Source organism: Heterocephalus glaber, unplaced genomic scaffold (genome assembly GCF_053883595.1).
Source record: "Heterocephalus glaber isolate CG9 unplaced genomic scaffold, H.glaber_assembly_v1.0 deba00001446, whole genome shotgun sequence".
NCBI lineage: Eukaryota > Metazoa > Chordata > Mammalia > Rodentia > Bathyergidae > Heterocephalus > Heterocephalus glaber.
In genome coordinates this window covers 5,595,479-5,613,788 of record NW_028258298.1, presented here as the reverse complement: position 1 = coordinate 5,613,788, position 18,310 = coordinate 5,595,479, and the positions used below count along the sequence as shown (strand labels likewise).

At 36.6% G+C, this 18,310-nt stretch overlaps 1 protein-coding gene across 8 annotated transcripts in view; it reads right to left on the bottom strand.

Moving 5' to 3' along the window:
• Window positions 1–18,310, bottom strand: part of Zbtb44 (zinc finger and BTB domain containing 44) — a 62,900-nt gene that overhangs the window by 26,431 nt on the left and 18,159 nt on the right. For 5 of the 8 annotated variants that reach the window (XM_021242753.2, XM_021242755.2, XM_021242756.2 and 2 more), the window contains 2 exons: window positions 3,298–3,370; window positions 1,270–2,340 (listed from right to left, as the gene is read on the bottom strand). In XM_021242753.2, coding sequence (XP_021098412.1) covers window positions 1,270–2,284 — 1,015 coding nt within the window. In that variant the 5' untranslated portion in view covers window positions 2,285–2,340; window positions 3,298–3,370. The remainder of the gene's footprint in view (window positions 1–1,269; window positions 2,341–3,297; window positions 3,371–18,310) is intronic. The other 3 variants (XM_087214276.1, XM_087214275.1, XM_087214277.1) reach the window with 1 other exon arrangement.

Here is an 18,310-nt window from a genome sequence, read left to right as displayed (position 1 = left end):
CCCATTTCCTCCCACTGATTTTCATACTGCAGTTACTGCATTTAGTTGATGCTAAAATGCCATCCATTATAAGATTACTACGAAATTTTTTGTACTACTAAGAAAGAAAAAAACTAAAAGATTATCAACGGTAAGTGGGACTCAACTGGATTCAGACATATTATGAAAACCTGTGACTGAGAATCAACGCATATAACTAAAGTATCACTATTTCATTCTGACTGCTTTGACTCCTTCCATACCCTCTATGTATGTATTCAATATCATTAAGTGATGCTGATTCTTCTTTTACAAAGTCTAATAATACCTATTTTCTTAAGTGTACCCAACCTGTGGCTATAAATTGGATGTGCCTGGTTTGCCTGAGCTGCACTTAGTGAAGAGGACTGTCTTGGGCTGCATATAAAACATAATAGTTAATATATATGAATAACAAAATTCATCTATTTAAGTCTAACCCACAGGCTGCAGGTTGGCCATGCCTAACTGGTATAACTGGTTTCTGAGCCTGTCTCTGCATAGCCAAGTCTTTTATATATCAATTCTAAGCTCATTTTCTTAAGATATCTGTATAATGTTTTATTTTTTATTCCTTAAAGTTCACTGTAATAACTTATTTACCTATTTGTCTTCCCAATTAGACTATTAACTTCTCTGCTGTAGGAACTATGTCTTTCTTTCTTTCCTTTTGGTACCAGGGATTGAAATCAGGACCTTGTGCTTGTGAGGCAGGTGCCATGGCACTGTGTTAAATCCCCAGTCCTTTCTTTTTCTTTTTTGAGACAGGGTCTTGCTGTGTAGTCCACGCTGGCCTCGAACTCACTATGTAGCCCAGGCTCGACTCAAAGTTGCAGCAATTTTCCTGCCCCAATCTTCCAAGTGCTGGAATTAGAGGTGTACCCCACTATGTCCGGGTGTCTTTTTATGTATCAGCAATATTTGGCATATGGAAAGGTTTCAATAAATACTTTAATAAAGAATAAAACACTAACTAGATTTTAAAAACTTCTTTTGTACTGAAATTAATTCACAACTTGTAACTCTCCTTTGTCCCATCACATACTATTCAACTATATTTTTCTTCCCTGATGTGTAAGTTGTAAAAAACCAAAACTATGGTGCTAATATTATCTTTAAAAATCCAGTTATGTTTTACTTTTTTGTATTTCCTATAAGAATAAGAACAAAATTTTAAAAATATCTAAAAAGAACTTTAAAATGTTAGAATTGATGACAGCACCATGAAAAACACAGAAGGAAGCACTGTACCTATAGAGGAAGACTGTGGACTAATCAGAAGGTCCTCTTGGACTTGTTCGCTTCCTGGAACTGTCTGTTGATCACTCAGTGAACTCTGAGACGCACTGACAGGCTGGGACACTTCCTCGTGGACCTCCTCATCACTTAACCTTTCTACTTTGACTCGGATATCTTCTTCGGTACCCAGAGGCAAGGAAGCTTTTGTGCTCTCACAAGTCACACAATCAGTCATTCTTCTACCTGCCTCAGATGGGCCAGGTAATTCTAAAGCCCGGGTGTTCTCTGCCTGCTTAGTTTTCTCAGACTGAATCCTTCGATCAATTCCAAAAGGGAAAGTCCAAGGAAAAGCTAAAGAAGAGTCAACTGGTTGGTTTCTATTTTCTGTGTAGGAAGCTGAAGAATTCAATACCTGGGGTGAACTTGTTTGTGTGCTACACTTTACAGGACTCTCAGGAGACATAACAATGTAGCTTTTGCGCTTTCTCCGTGATTCTCGGCAGACAGGAATGGTTCTTTCCACCACACTGCACTCTGAAGATACTGGAGAAATGCTTCCATCTCGAGAAGTAAAATTGCAGTTAGAATTTTCTTGTCCAGCATCTATACTCTTTTCTGGCTGGCTATTGGGTGTGTTCCATAAAATACTTGATTTCATGAACTCTGAGCAGGTGCTAGCAACACTAAACATTTGCATATAGCTGGCTGCAGCTAGAACATCAATAATGTTTTCTGTGTTAATTGACAGAGTGGCTGTGTAAGCATATTCTAAAAGGGGTATAAAGCCAGTCACTGTAACATGATGCAGATCCAGCACACTCTTGTTCTCATCCTCTGCTTGGCCTACAAGCTTGGTGCGAAAGAAATCACTGCAAGCTGCTAGTACCACCTTATGTGCCCGGAAGATTTTATCCTGTACACGAATAGTGATATCACAGAAATGTCCATCATTTCGCAGCATATTTAGTTTTCCAAGCATTTCCTGACTGTGGGAAGAGGAGCTATGAGTAAATGTTTTCACACCCATCTTTTCCTTCCTCTTCTACAGATGCTCTTCAAGGATGTAAATGAATCAGAAATGTCCTAAAAATACATAAAATAAAGCATTAAATAATGGTTTGGTAGTTGAAATAGAAAATTACATAGTTTTCATGAGGCCACTGTGCCAAATAAAAAGACTAAAAGATGGTAGTAAGACAGAAACTTCAGATATGGACTGTATTAAAATAAATTCTTCAAACCATTCAACCAGTGGAATCTGTAAACTACTATTTTAATCAGCTGCAAAGTATTTGTAAATAGTGATGTGCTTGTTATATGCCCCATACATACTATTTTAAATATTTCACATTTGACTGTCAAGCTATCTCTGCCAGAAGGTATATTACTATCCCTGTTTCTAAATCTGAGCTTGCAGCAGGTAATGCCAGTTTAAACATTAAACAATTCATTATATAATAATTCCTTTGAATATTCTATTCAGATACATGTAAAGGGAAAAGAAAAATGATGGGAAAGGAAAGAAAAAGAAATCTTCAGATTTTTAAAAAAAGGTCACTCATATCTTAATGGGAAGACAAAATCACGAATCTGGGGCTGTGCCTTGTTTGGTATCAGGATGGAAAGGATAAAAGGCATAAATTTTGTGTCAAGACAGAGAGGTAAGGCCACTGAAATAATCCTCTTGGCCATAATCAGTGGTAACATTCAAATATAAACCTCCTCTAGGATCATTACCCTTTTTCAGGGACTGAAGTCTTGTCTAATTCTAGAATGAAAAATAAAGCTAATTAAGATCACTAAACTAAAAACAAAACCCTGCTTCACATGTTCTTCTTCAGACAATCACAACAAGACACTATGCAGCTAGGATTAGTCTAAGTGGATCATTACTTAATGTATTTTATAATTTTTCTCTGTTAGGAATGAGAGGAAGATGAAAAGGAAGAAAATGAGAGAGCTACATGAAGTATTTGTTTATCTGCTGTATCTTAGGAAACTGGCTTCTGCTTTTAAAGCTAGGCCATCAAAAGTGCTTACTTTGATTGGGATCATGTGGTTCAGGAAGGAAACATGCCTTCAGAGCAAATGACAGTCATAATCCAGGGACCATCTGCATGAACAAAGGTATAAAGGCAAGAAATTAAACAACATATTTGGAAAGTGTGCAACAGGGTATTAAAATGAAATCACTTCAATTTTGGTTTGGTTAGAAGCCCCCAACAATAGATACTGCACTACATTTCCAAGTGAGGGATGAGGCTACCCATGCAAAGAGGGAGTGGAAAACTTTTTCAATATGAGTTCCACCCATCTTCAATGACCACAGAATTAAAGATTAGAAAAGGGGTTCTGCTCAGAGGAAGCAGTGTGTTATAAGTTCTATCCCACTCCTTTCTACTCTTCTGCAAAGGAAAGACGTAGAAGCACGTTTGTCCTTTGTTTCAGGTCTATGAAATACATGCCACACTTGAAAAAACCGCAAAGGTCCTGAGACTGATTAAAACACTGGCCAAGACCAGAAAGTATGCTTACTATCTTCCACCAGTACATAAATGTGGTTAAGGTGTGATGTGGTTGAGAGCAAAGACCCTGGAGCCAGAATGCTGGGTTTGCACCTTGGTTCTGTCATTTACGGCTGTGTGAATTTAAGCACGTCACTAAACTTTCTGTACCTTAATTCCCTCAGTAAAATAGGTACAAGGATTCAATGACATAAGACATGCTAAATGTTTTGAACAGTAACTGTTAACATAATCAATGCTAGCTTCTACCTCAACCTCCGCCTCTCCTAATCCTGAAAGGGCCAGAAATCAGTCAGTACATGGGGAGCAGGAATAGAAGTGTGAGAAGACAGAACAAAAAAGGAAGCAAATCAAACCTTACACTTCTACTATAGGAGGAATATTTTAAACTGTGAATCAAGTTTATTAGTTCCTGAAAACATTGTTTTCATTTCCTGAAAAGTGACCAGAAGTTACTAAGACTTGCCCTCCAGGGAAGTAGAGTCAGAACTAAGCTTTCAGTATAAACTTAAATGAAGCCAGGCGTGGTAGTGCACACCTGCGATTCCAGTATTCAGGGAGGCTGAGGCAGGAGGATAGTTTCAAATTCGAGGCCAGCTTGGACTACACAGTGAGTTCAGTGATTAAAAAATTATTTTTCCCCTACCTTTTAATTTCAAATAACTAGTGAAACAGTATACATGTTTATGAAAGTGGCAGTTGCTAAACAATATATTCTAAGGGGAAAAAAAATCCTATGGTTTTGTTTCAGATGGCCTGAAAAATTTTTGCCAAGTAAGGTACATAGCTTAGTTGACAGAATTGTTTATACTAGAAAAATTTTAGGTTTGGAACTGTGGTTCTTCCATATGCCAGTCAGGCATTGTGTCTTAAGTCAAGTTACAGGAATTGCAGACATTATACTTCTAAGACAACCCAGAAGATTAAATGTGCACAATTCCTGCCATAAAACAAGTATTCACTAAATGTTCACTATTCATTCACACTAGAAAAATGTGGATGGGGCCAGGGATTTAGCTCAGTGGTTTTGCTGCCTGCTGCGCAGGTGCAAGGACCCAGTTCGATCCCCGGTACCAAAAAAATGAAAAAAAGAAAAAAAGAAAAATGTGGATGAAAATTAAATGTAGGGGTGAAGGGTACAGCTCAGTAGTAGAGCTCTTGCCTAGCATGCACGACACCCTCAATTTGATCTTCAGCACCACAAAAACAAAACAATACAAAATTAAATGAAGATCAAAATTCAGAATTTCTATTATATTTCTTACATGACATAGGGCATAGTTCGAGTATACACATATAAAGGTTAGCTGGTTAAAAATTATCAGAGGACTAGAAATTCAAATGAAGTAGCTTAGTGCATATATAAAGTGAGGCAGCTGACTAAGATGAATAGAGAAAGTAATGAGACAGCAGTTAACATCGAAAATAATTAGGGAGCATGGGAGAAATGGTGATACTTATAAGACTTTGTTTAAATAGCCAGCCACTTCTCAAAACTGGATGCCAACTTTAGAGATACTAAGGTTTTAATTATGCTAAAACTGAACTGAGATCACTTCACTTGCACCCTAAATTCTGATTTAAACCCAAAGACAGAAAAGGTTAAGGAGAGGGATAAAATTGGCTCAAGATACTTCTAAGAGGAATATTCAGGTGGAAATTTATATATGAACTTTGTACTAGCTGACTATTATGTACCAGACAACAGTATCAGGGGCTTTAGATATATTATTTTGTATGAGTTAGATGGTAATTTTACAGATGAGAAAACAAGCTCAGACAAATCATTTTGTCCAAGGCCACTGACATCTATGCCACACTAAAGACCTAGGATCTTCCCCACAAAAAGAACTAAACCCAGGGGCTTTCTCACTGAGCCATATCCCCAGCCCTGTTTTAAAAATTTTGAGACAGGGTCTTGCTAAGTTATTCAGGCTGGGCTCAAACATGTAATCCTCCTGCCTCAGCTTCCCAGAGTATTGGCATTTTAGGGTGTGCCACTGCACTCAGTTTAAAGACCTAGGATCTTTTGTAATAAATGTGGCTAGCCACAATGGCAATGTAGTCATATCTGCATTCTAAAAACATTCTGGTGGCAATACAGAAGGTAGATTTTAGGGTAATTATTACAATAGTACAAGTGCATGATACACTAAAGCCAAATTAAATCAGTGGCAATGAAGATACAGAAAATAAAACAGAAAGATTTAGGAGAAAAAAACACCTGGGCACGATTTTGTATTAAGGGTGGGGAAGGAGAAAACTATTTTGGTTTGGGACATACTGAGTGTGGAACATCTCTGGTAAGAATATCCATGAGCATATTTATATGTGACATTTCTCAACTTGGTTTGGGGTTTAGGAAAGAAGTTAGAGCAGGACCTAAACACTGGATTTTACACAAGTCATTGTAAAATTTCATTCTATTAAATTTGTTACAGCTGAAGACATAAAGACTGTATGGAAAAGAGAAGCAGAATGGTAAGCTGAGAGAAGCTTCAAATAGGCAGAGCAAAAAGGGTCCGTAAAAATATTTTATGGTATCTTAATTTATCTTTTGACCCTATCTAGTATTTTACATATAAAACACACACACACCCATACACACTACAATGAAACAACAGGCAACAAAATATGTCCAAGGATAACTATGTGTCTGAAAATTTCTTAATTGGGGTATGACAAAATTTAAGGCAATCTGAGGAGGTCTGCATTGGCCAAAAATGAGACAATAAACTGAAATACATAAGATATGTTTAAATTAATGAGTTCATATGACATCAGAAACAAATTAATTCATCATCTTTCAAAGATGCTACTGAACTAAATACTTTAAAAACTAGTTTTAAAAATGGAGAAAGAAGAAACCATGTGTCCTGCCTTTCCAATACAAATGGTATTTCTGAGTTGTCTAACAGAATATGAAGGCTTCTGAGTTTCATTTCCCACAGCCCTTTAGAGAAAAGCCTGATTCTGTGTATGGGGCAGCAAATGTCCCATTTGACCAGATAAGAAGCTACAATGTTGGTGGGAGTGTAAACTGGTATAACCACTAGGGAAATCAGTATGGAGATTCCTCAAAACACTAAACCAGAAGTTCTATTTATACAGGAACCAGATGGCAGGTTTTTCTGGAGATGGGAAAAGGGATCAAAAAGAGGGTGGAGGTTAAGGGAGAGTGGGGGAAGGAAATGAAAATGATCAAGATATATTATGTACACCAATTCCCCAAAATGAGTATCATTATTATATATTCCAATCATATAGCAATAAAAAATACTTTGGATAATAAAGACAGAAGGATTATCAGAATTATAAGAACACCATTTTGTGATTCTCCTCACCCCTCATGAAAAGGCACTGCTCATCAATGAAGAGAATGACTAGAAATGATACAAAAGATCAGACAAAATCTGATCAAGTTCTCTAGCTCCAACTGCCAATTCACAGGAAATAGGAACAAGAACATGTTAAACTACACAATGGGATGCAAAAAGCAAAATCCAAACTATGAGAAACTCTACAGGACAAAAGATGTAGTTTTTTCAACAGAAAGGAGAAACTAAAGTGAAGAATTTATAGTTAAAAGATACTTATAAGATTTTACAACCCAATCACACTGCATGTTATTCAAAACTAATGGGTAAAAAATAAATCTGAGCTAATAGGAAAAGTATGTTTTTAAATATCTGATATCTTTTTTTGGGTGCATGTGAGCAAATGTTCTACCAGAGCTACATCTCTAGCCTTTTCCTAAAAATTTTACATAGAAATAGGGTCTTGATAAATTGCTGAGGTGCTCCAAGGCTCCCGAATAGCTGCACATGTGCAATACTGCCCAATGATATGAAGAATTACATTCTGATGTGACAATAACATGACTATTAAATATAGCTGTACTGGAATGTAATTCACCCTTCTAAAGTAAAAAAAAATTCAAAAACTGTTAACAGATATGTCCAAATATCAGTCATTTAGACAATTTCACTGCATCAAAAGAAAACCTGTACACTTTAGAATCATCTCCCCCAAACACTCTCAAACTTCCTGTGAACTCCAAGCAGCCACTATTTCATGTCTCCATAAATTTCCCTATTCAAGATTTTCCTAAGAATAGAATCACATATTACATGGACTTTTGGCACTGTACAATAGTACGTATCAGTTTTTTATGGATGAATGACAGTATTACTATACATGAACATACCATACTGTATATGGATATATTACTGTATGTGGGTGGATATATGGCATATGTATACCATATACAGTAATATGAATGTATCACTGTATATGCATATAAAATACAGATGAATTCAGTAAAACCATCTAAGCCTAGACTTTTCTTTGTGGACAGTTTTTTGATTACTAATTCAATCTCTTTACTTGATACAGATCTATTTAGATTATCTACCTCTCAAGTCTCTTCCTAGGAATTGTCTTTTGTTGTCTAATTTGTTGGTACATAATTACTCATAGTATCAATTTATTGCCTTTATTTTCTTCTTCCTTTGGGTTTAGTATGCTCCTTTCTTTTTCCAGTGCTGCAAACTGAACTCAGGCCTTGCACATGCTAGGCAAATGCTTTACCTCTGAGCTATACCTCCAGATTATCCAGTATCTTAAGGCAGATGATGTGGTTCTTCATTTAAGATCTTTCTTCTGTCTCAATATAGGAATAAATTGCTACAAATTTTCCCTAAGAATGCTACAGCTATATCTCCTACAAATTTTGGGTAATTTGTGTCTTTATCTTTGTTAACCTGTGATTATTTTCTGACTTTGCTACTGTTTGTCTCTCTTTTTTTTGGTACCAGAGATCGAACTCAGGACCTTGAGCTTGTGAGGCAGGCGGCGCAACCACTGAGCTAAATCCTGGCCCTGTCTCATTTTTATTTAGGATTGCATTAATCTCCACATACTTGTTTTCCAAACTTTTTCCTGCGACTGATACTCGCCACTGTGATCTATTAAAATTTGCTGATTTGTTTTATGACCTAGCATATGGTCTGCACTGAAGAGTGTTTCATATACATTTGAGAGGAATGTATAACCTGTTATTAGATGACATGTTCTATAGGTTTCTGTTAGGTCTGGATGGTTTATAGTAAATTTCCTTATTGATCAATTAATTATTCTATACATTAGTGAAAGTACTATACTGAAGTTGGGCATGGTGGCGCACACCTGCAATCTTAGCACTTGGAAGGCTGAGGCAGGGGGATCGCCACGAATTCAAGGCCAGCTCAGGCTACATAGTGAGATCAAGACCTGGCTGAACTACAGCAAGACCTTGTCTCAGAAAACAAACTGAAGTCTCCAACTATGAATGCTGAACTCTATTTCTCCCTTTGCTTCTATTCGTTTTTGCTTGATGTATTTGTTTAATGTCTTCCTGATAAAATGACTCTTTTTATTACTATAAAATGTCCCTAGTAACATTTTTCGGTTTTGAAGCATATTTGTTGGATACTGGTACAATTATTTCAGGTTTCTTATGGTTGCTGCTCACGTAATAGATCTATTTCCTTACTTTTAGTCTATTTCTTTCTTTGATTCTAAAATGTATCTCATGCATACAGCTGGAGGCCCAGTGTGGCAACTTCTGCCTTTTAAATCATATACATTTAATACTATTTGTGAAGATTTATGTCTGCCAGTCTACTGTGTTTCTGTCTCATGTCTTTTTAGTCCTCTGTTCTTCCTTTACTGTCTTCTTTTGCATTAACAGTATTTTCTAATGTAGCATTTAATTTCTCCCTCACATCTTTTCTTCCTTCCTTCCTATGCTGGGGATTGAACCCAGGGCTTCATGAATGCTAGGCAAGCACTCTACCAAGGAGCTACTCCCATGCCCTGAATTTTCTTTTCTTCAATGATTTTTTCCCCCACTTTTTTGCAGCTATATTTCTAGTGGTTGCTCTAGAATTTACTGTATGCACCTGAACATCAATCAGCTGCAGATTTAAACTGTCGTGGTTCTAGTGATAAACAGAAACATTATCCCTATACTACCCTATTCCTTTTCCTTCCTTTCTTATAGTACTACTGCTACACATATTATTCTTAATTTTACAAACACAACACCTTCTTTACTTACCCATCATATCTTCTCAGCCCAATACAGCTTTGCTTCTACCCATCTTTTCTTTGTGGTATTACTGGCAAATATATTGCATATTAAGAAAGAAGGAAAATATTCACTTATTTTATAATTACATAATTACGTTTGTTGATGCTCTCTGTGTTTTCATGGGAATTAACATTGAGGGTCATGCACTTTTAGTCTGAAGAAATTCCTCTCGTATTTTCTATAAGGTGGATCTGCTAGCAACACAATCTGTTTCTGTTGATGTGGAAAAGTATTTTTGTCTTTGTGTAGAAGAGATAACTTCATTGGATATAGGATTCTTGGTTGATTTTTTTTTTTCCTTTAAACTCTTGGACTATTATCTCACTGCTTCCTTTGTTTCTGATAAGAAGTTAACTGTCAATCTTCCTGTGGTTTCATTCTGAGCAAGTTATTTTTTCTCTTGCTCCGTTGAAGATTTTCACCTTTTTAAACCATAATCTGTCTGTACATCTTGCTCCATCCATCCATCCATCCATCCATCCATCTATCTATCTATCAACAGCTTGCTATGTAATTCAGGTTGGTCTTGAATTCACTATGTAGCCCAGGCTGGCCTCGAATTCACAGCAATCCTTCTGCCTCAGCCTTCCAAGTGCTGGGATTACAGGGGTGCACCCACCATGCCTGGCTTATCTTTTTATTTTGAGACAAGATCTTGTTAAACTAGTAAATTGCCCAGTTTGGGCTTAAACTTGCAATCCTCTTGCCTCAGCCTTTCAGAGTGTTGGGATTATAGGCATGCACCACCACACCTGGTTCTGCATTTTTCTTAGATGGGAGTTCACTGAGCTTCCTGAATATGTAGTTTAGTTTTTCAAGAAATATAGGAAATTTTCTGTCATTATTTCTTTGATTTTTCTTTTCCTCTGGCACTTTTACAGCACATAAATGCTGCTGCATGGAATGATGTTCCACATGTTTCCGAGGCTCAGTTTATTTAACTTTATCTTTTTTTTTCTCTCTGTTCTTTGGTTTGCACAATTGCTCTTTATATATATTCAAACTTGGCAAATCTGCCATTTCAAATCTGTTAAGCGCTGCCAGTGAATTTTAAATTTATTACATTTTTCAATCCCAGAATTCCATTTGGTTCTCTGTGACAATTTCTATCTCCTATTGATATTCCAATAGTGGAAAAAAAAGGTCATTACAATTTATTTTTTTGTTTGTTTGAGATAGGGGCCTGCTATGTAGTTCAGAATGGCCTTGAACTCACTATGTAGCCCAGGCTGGACTCAAACTTGCACCAATCCTCCTGCCTCCGCCTCCTGCGTGCTGGGATTACAGGCATGCACGACTATGCCCAGCTTTTACTTCTTTAATTATACTTTACTTTTATGAAACTAACTTATAATGGCTATCTCGAGGTCTTTTCCAGTAAATAAAACATATGGTCTCCTCTAGGAAGTTTGTGTTTTCTGCATTTTTCCCAGTGTGTGGATCCTACTGTTTCTGGACATGCTTTATAATTTTCTGTTGGTAACTGGACATTTCTGATAATAAACTGTAGCAACTCTGATTACTGTCCCTTCCTGTTCCTCTTTCCCAGTGCTTGTTACTGCTGTTTGCTTATTTTTTAATGGCTAGCTGGATGATTTTATTGAAGTCTATTTCTCTGCTTCCCCAGTCTCCACAATGCCAAACCTCTGATGTTGTTTCTTAGGTTTTCCCGAGTATGAAACAGTAACCAAAGACTTACAGTGATATTCTAGAGTTGTCTTTCTCTCTCTTATCACATCCAGGTGTTAAAGTCCATTAATTGTTCTACTGCTTTTCAACAATGTTCTGTAGCATAAACTGCTCTACAAATTAACCCATATTATAGCACCTCTGTTGGATTTATTTGTAAAGAAATTTTTGTAGAAAAGCAGGCAAAAATTTCTGAGTCAGGGTTCAGAAATTAAAGATGAAGATAATGGCAAAAGCTTCTCTATAAGACCTCTGCTGTAGAAGTTGAGTACTACTTGGGTTTCAAATTAGCAATCTAAAGCTTTTACTTTATGATAAAAGAACAAAATAAAATCCAAACAAGTAGACAGAAGGTATTAAAAAGAAGAAATCAGACTGAAAATGAGAAAAAAAACCCCCAAAACCAAAAAACTCCCCAAAACTCCAAAGTGGTTGTTCTCTAAAAACATCAGTAAAACGATACAAGCTCTAGTGAGAATGATAAAATGAAAAGCAAATTACTGTTATTAGGAACAAAAGAAGAGATCACTACCGATATAAGAAGGATAAAGGGAATATTATGATCATTTAAATGCTACAACGGACCAATTTCTCAAAAAAACCCCCCACATACAATCAAACTTCAACTAAGATGAAATAGATAACCTAAATAATCTTATTAACTACCACAGAAATTGAACTCATAATTAAGTTTTTCTAAATAAGAAATCTCCAAGGGCCAGGGATTTAGCTCAGTGGCACTGCGCCTGCCTTGTAAGTGCAAGGTCTTGAGTTTGATCCCCGGTTCCAAATAAAAAGAAATCTCCAGGCTCAGATGGTTTCTCTGGAGAATTCTACCAAACATCTAAAGAAGAAACAAAGGCTGGATGTGGTGGTACACATGTATAATCCCAGCTACTTGGGAGGCTGAAGTAGGGGTATGGTGAGCTCAACCTGTGCAATTTAGTGTCTTAAGGAGAACCTGTTTCAAAATAAAAAAGTGGTGGAGATACAGCTAAATGCAAAGTCCCTGGTTTCAATTCCCCACTAGAGAAGGGGGGAGGGGAAAGAACTCAGTACATATAATCTACCAGAAAGCAGAAGCAGGACTACTTCTCAAGTCATTTTATGACAAGAGCACTATAATACTAAAACCAAACTGACAGGACAAAAAACAAAAACACACAAAAAAGGATACTACAGATGTATATTCCTTCCTCTATGCACACAGAAGTGAAGATCCTCAATGAAATATCCAGCATTATAAAAAAAAGAATAATATAACCCAACAGGATTTAGATGGGATTACAATGGTAGTCCAGCATTAGAAAAAAATCAGTCAATGCAATTCACCCTATTTATAGTCTAAGAGAAAAAACATGACAATTTCAATTCATGGAACAGAAGCATTTGAAATAAATTCAGTATCTCTTTATGATATACTCTGAGGTAAGTGGGAATAGAAGGGAACTTCCTCAATCTAATAAAAGGCCAATACACAGACATATGCTCATGCTGGAAGACTCAATATAGTAGAAGATGTAAAATTTCCTCAAATTTATCTACAGATTTAACACAAATACAATAAAAATTCCAGCAGGATTTTCTTTTTTTCAGGATTTTCTTTATAGACATGGATAAACTAATTTTAAACTTTATATAGGCAAAGAAAGAAATAGAATGAACAAAATAATTCTAAGGAAAAAAATAAAGTTAGTGGAATCACACTGAAGACTTACTATAAAGTTACTGGAACTCAGACAACAGTGGTATTACCAAGAAGAGATCAATGGAACCGAATAGAGTCTAGGAATACATACACAAGCATGGCTGGGTGATTTTTGGCAAAGGCACAAAAGCAATTCAATGGAACAACAGCCACTTCAATAAATGTTAGAACAACTGACATCTATGTATGACCCCCCCACTCCCCAAACCACAACGAAATCCTTGACTGAAACATCGTACCTTATTCTGAAACTATAAACCATTTCTAAAACAGGAAAAAACCTTTGTGACTTAGAACGGGTAAAAATAAAGAATTGTATCAGCCATTAAAACAGAAACTCATTCAAAAGATACACTAACTGTTAAATTTAAAAAGTTTGCCATGTGAGGACCACTATATTAAAAAGGAAGACACCTTATATCCTGTGAGAAATTACTTGCAAATCACACATCTGTCAAACAATGTGTATCCTGAATATGCAATATACAGAACTCTTAAAAACTAAATGGTAAGAAAACAACTCCCCCAAATAGAGGCCTAATGGGGGAGTCAAGATCAGTTCACTACTGCGCAGCTGTAGTGAGGTGCACCTGCCCTGGGTTGGTATGTGTCAGAGAAGCCCAGGAGAGAGATAAGACTTTCACCATGTGCAGTTAGGAGGAGGACCTGTTGAGTTAAAAGAAGACACATGGGAGCAGGAAAATAAGGCATTCCTCCCCTTTCAGGTCAGGGGGATTTAGCAGACGGCAAGTGGGGACTGTAACTATTCAAATCTATCCAGCACTAACACACCTGCCACCATGTGTCAATAAAGGCCATGTAAGGAACCTGGACTTTCATCCCTACCTGGCAGCAATGATGCAATGCCCCTCTTCCTTCATTGGCACGGATGCATGCTAAAACTGATGATTTAAATAAAACCCAGTGTCGCAAAACCTAAAATCCAAAATGTCCAGGATTAAAAAATCACTCACTATACAACGAACCAGGAAAATCTGAACTTGAATAAGAAAAGACAATACTGAGAAGACACAAGATGCTTAAGTATTTTAAAAGCCATCATAAAAATGCTTCAAGATGAACCTGCCTAAAACTAATACAAATATAAAGTGTCAATAAAAAATACACTAACTGCAATGAACTACCACTTCATAGACACAAGGAAAGCTAGAATGATAAAACAAGAAATATGTGGATGAGGAGAATATGGAGAAACTGGAAACCTCATACAAGGCTGATGGGAAAGTAAAATGGTTAAGAGTCACTTGGAAAACAGTCTTAGAAGTTTCTCCAAAAGTTAACATAGACTTACCATGTGATCCATCCAGCAATTACTACTAGGTATAGTAGTATACATCCAAGAAAACGGAAAACATGTCCACTCAGAAATGTGTACACTAGAAGTGTTCATAAAAAAAAACCCAAACTGGGCGTGGTGGTGCACACCTTATAATCCCAGCACTTGGGAGACTGAGATAGCCTTGGGCTACACAGTGAGTTCAAGGACAGCCTGAACTGCATAGCAAGACCGTCTCAAAAAAGCCAAAAAGGAGAAGTGTCCACAGCAGTCATGAAAAATGGACACATAAAATGTGTTATGCCTAATACAATGGAATATTATTTAGCAATATTCCAAATGTAGTATTAATATACATACACTATGGCATGGATGGATATTAAAAATATTACGCTTAATGCAAAATCCAGTCATAAAGGACCACATATTATATAATTCCATTTATATGAAAGTCTAGAATATAACAGAAACAAAACATTTCTAGAGATAAAAAGTAGACTAGTAGTTGGCTAGGGACAAAGGTACTGGAGGATAATAGCTAAGGAGTTCAGGGATTTTGGGTTAATGAAAATGTTCTAAAATGGACTGTGGTGATGGTATGTAACCCAATGAACATATTAAACATACACTTTGAATTAATGAATTGTATGTTAATTTAAAAATAAAAAACTGAAAATAAACTGAAATAAATTCATTGGGGAAATGGACAGGAGAATGAATTGGTGAATTCTAAAATAGAATATGATAACAGAAATTACTCAATTTGAATAACAGAGAGAAAATGGACCAAAAAAAGCTTCAGGGGTCCATGTTACTATGAAAAAAGATACAGTTTCCATATCCTCAGAGCTGTAAAAGGAGAGGAGAGAGATGGTGGGGCTGAACAAGTATTCAATGAAATAATGGCTAAAACTTCCCAAATTGGCAAGGGGCATAAACCCTGAGATTCAAGAGGCTCAGTGAACTACAACTGAACTAAAAAAAAAAAAAAAAAAAATCCATACCTAGACAGATAACTAAATTGCTGTAAACTAGACAACCACAGATGCCAGAAAAAGTGCTCATTTCTAAGTACTTCAAGGAAAGAACTTCCAATCCAGAATTCTATATCCATCAGAAATATCCTTCAGGAATGAAGAAATTGAGACATCTTTTTTGAGACAGGGTCTTGCTATGTAGTTCAGCCTGGCCTTGAACTCACTATATAGCTCAGTCTGGCCTCAAACTCACTGCAATCCTCCTGCCTCAGCCTCCTGAGTGCTAGGAATACAGGTATGCGCCACCATGCCTGGCAAGACATCTTGAAATCCTGGCAAGGCATCCTGAAGTGGAGCAAGAACAAAAAACAACTAACAGAAAGAGTACAGATACAGGCAACTCCTCTTGAGTTGTCTAAACTGTTTGACATAATTAAACTAAAACTTGTAACATTTTTGAAGGGATTCTCAAAATATGTAGGGGAAATAGTTAAGATAATTATAAATAGGGGAGGGGTATGAAGGGAAGTAATATTTCTATACTTCAAACTTAAAATGTTGCTATCAGTAGACTATGATATATAATATCTAGAGCAATCCAAAATAACCTGTACAATAACCTGCATACTCTAAAGTTCATAAATAAAAATGAAATTCTAATAAAGTAAGGGCTGGGGATATGGCTCAGTGATAGAGTGTCTGTCTACCACCTATGATGTCCTGGGTTTGATCCCCATCTCTGCGGGGGGAAAAAAGTCAGTCTTTAATAAAAAAGTAACAAGAGGGCATGAAAAAAAAAGCCCAGGGCCAGGGATTTAGCTCAGTGGTTCTGCCGCCTGCCTTGCAAGCACAAGGTCCTGAGTTCGATCCCTGGTAACCCCCCACGCCCCCCCCAAAAGCCCAGGGAATCAGGTGTGCTAGTTTAAGCCTGCAACCTCAGTACTCTGGGAGGCCGAGGCATGAAGATTCCAAATTTGAGCCTAGCATGGGTAATTTGAGATCCTGTCTCAAAAAATAAAAAAGGGTTGGGGATACAACTCAGCACAAAGGCCCTGGGTTCAATCCGTACTACAAACCACCTCAAAACCAAAAACACAGGGATTTTAAACAATGAACAGAAAGGAACAAACAGAAAATGACTGATTTAAGTCTTAATATACATAAACCATGTAAAAGACAGAGACTGGTATATACATTATATGTATGTATGTTAACAACATGACATCCATAATAAACTCATTTTAAACAATGCTAAAGTTAAAAGCACAAAGATGAAAAAACATAGAATTGTATTGTTTAATGTATCTACTAGCCACATGTGGTTATTTTAATTAGATAAAATACAGATAAGACTGGCAACTTGAAAAAGAGAGATATGTAAATAGTTTAATGTAGCCACTCTTCCTGAAGAAATGGTGAAATAAGAGCATTTTATGTTTGGGGTATGTATCAGAAAGCAACAGGACTAGATCCAAATTTCCTCTACTGAGATTCTTTGAATTTATGAATAATCCTTACTTTCATTAATTAAATAGGGGATTTAAAACCTGTAGAAGAAACCCAAGTGTGCATGGACAGATGTATGTATAAACAAAAACTTAATACATACAATACAATTTTATTCAGCCTTAGGAAGTGACAAACTTCTTCTATAGAACTAAAGAAAACTGTTTTAGGAAAATGCTGTTTTGTTACCATAAATACCTTTCTAAATTGTCAAACTGGTAGAGAGTTAGGCAAATTCTATGATAAAATGTTGTTTTATAAAAAAATGAAAAATTACTATTACGCCAGCCTTTTTTGGGGGGGCGGGGGGTGCAGTGCAGTGCAGCAGCTCAAACCCAAGGACTGTCAGTAAGCAATCCACCACTAAGCTACACCCAGCTCCCCACTCCCAGGCCAGAATTTTAAAAGCAATCTTAGTTGTAATTTTTGCTGACCAGCAACCTAAAGAGAAATTGAGTGTAAAATTACCAAAACATTAGTATATACGGATTATCTGAATGTCTTAAAAAATACATATACGTAGCCAGGCATGGTGCCACACACCTGTAACTCCAGCACTCAGGAGGCTGAGGCAGGAGGACTGCCTTGAGTTTGAGACCAGCCTGAGTTATATAGTGAGTTCAAAGCCAGCCTAAACTACAGAACAAGACCTTGTCTCAAAAACCCAAAAAGCAAACTAAATAAATAATCATAAAGGATGGGACCTTCCTTCCTTTCTTCTTTCTTTTCTTTTCTTTCCTATGTTGCCCACATTGGCCTCAAGTGATTCTCCTGCTTTAGCTTCTGACGTAGCTGGGGACCTCAGGTACATGCTACTGTGCCTGGCTTAATTTGAATTTCATTAGAGATGTACTACTTCAAATCTTCCCAATAAACCATTTATGCCTTACATCATGACTATTCCTCAATTTCTATTAAGGTTTCTAATTCTAGATCTACCAGTGACACTTATTAACTGTCCTTTTGAAACACAGAAGACTGCTGTGAGGGGCAAATACACTGTCTTTTGACACATTACTATGCATTAATGGAAAGAATCATAGTCTTTTCACATTATCCAAAATGCAATAATAGATTTATTCATTTCATGTATAGTCTTTATTCAAGTATTTAACATTTAATTAAATTATCAACTAATATATTAATGTTGTCTGGAAACACTGAATGCTAGGAAAAGCAACAGTTCTGTGGTTCACAGACCTGAGTCCTAATCCTGGC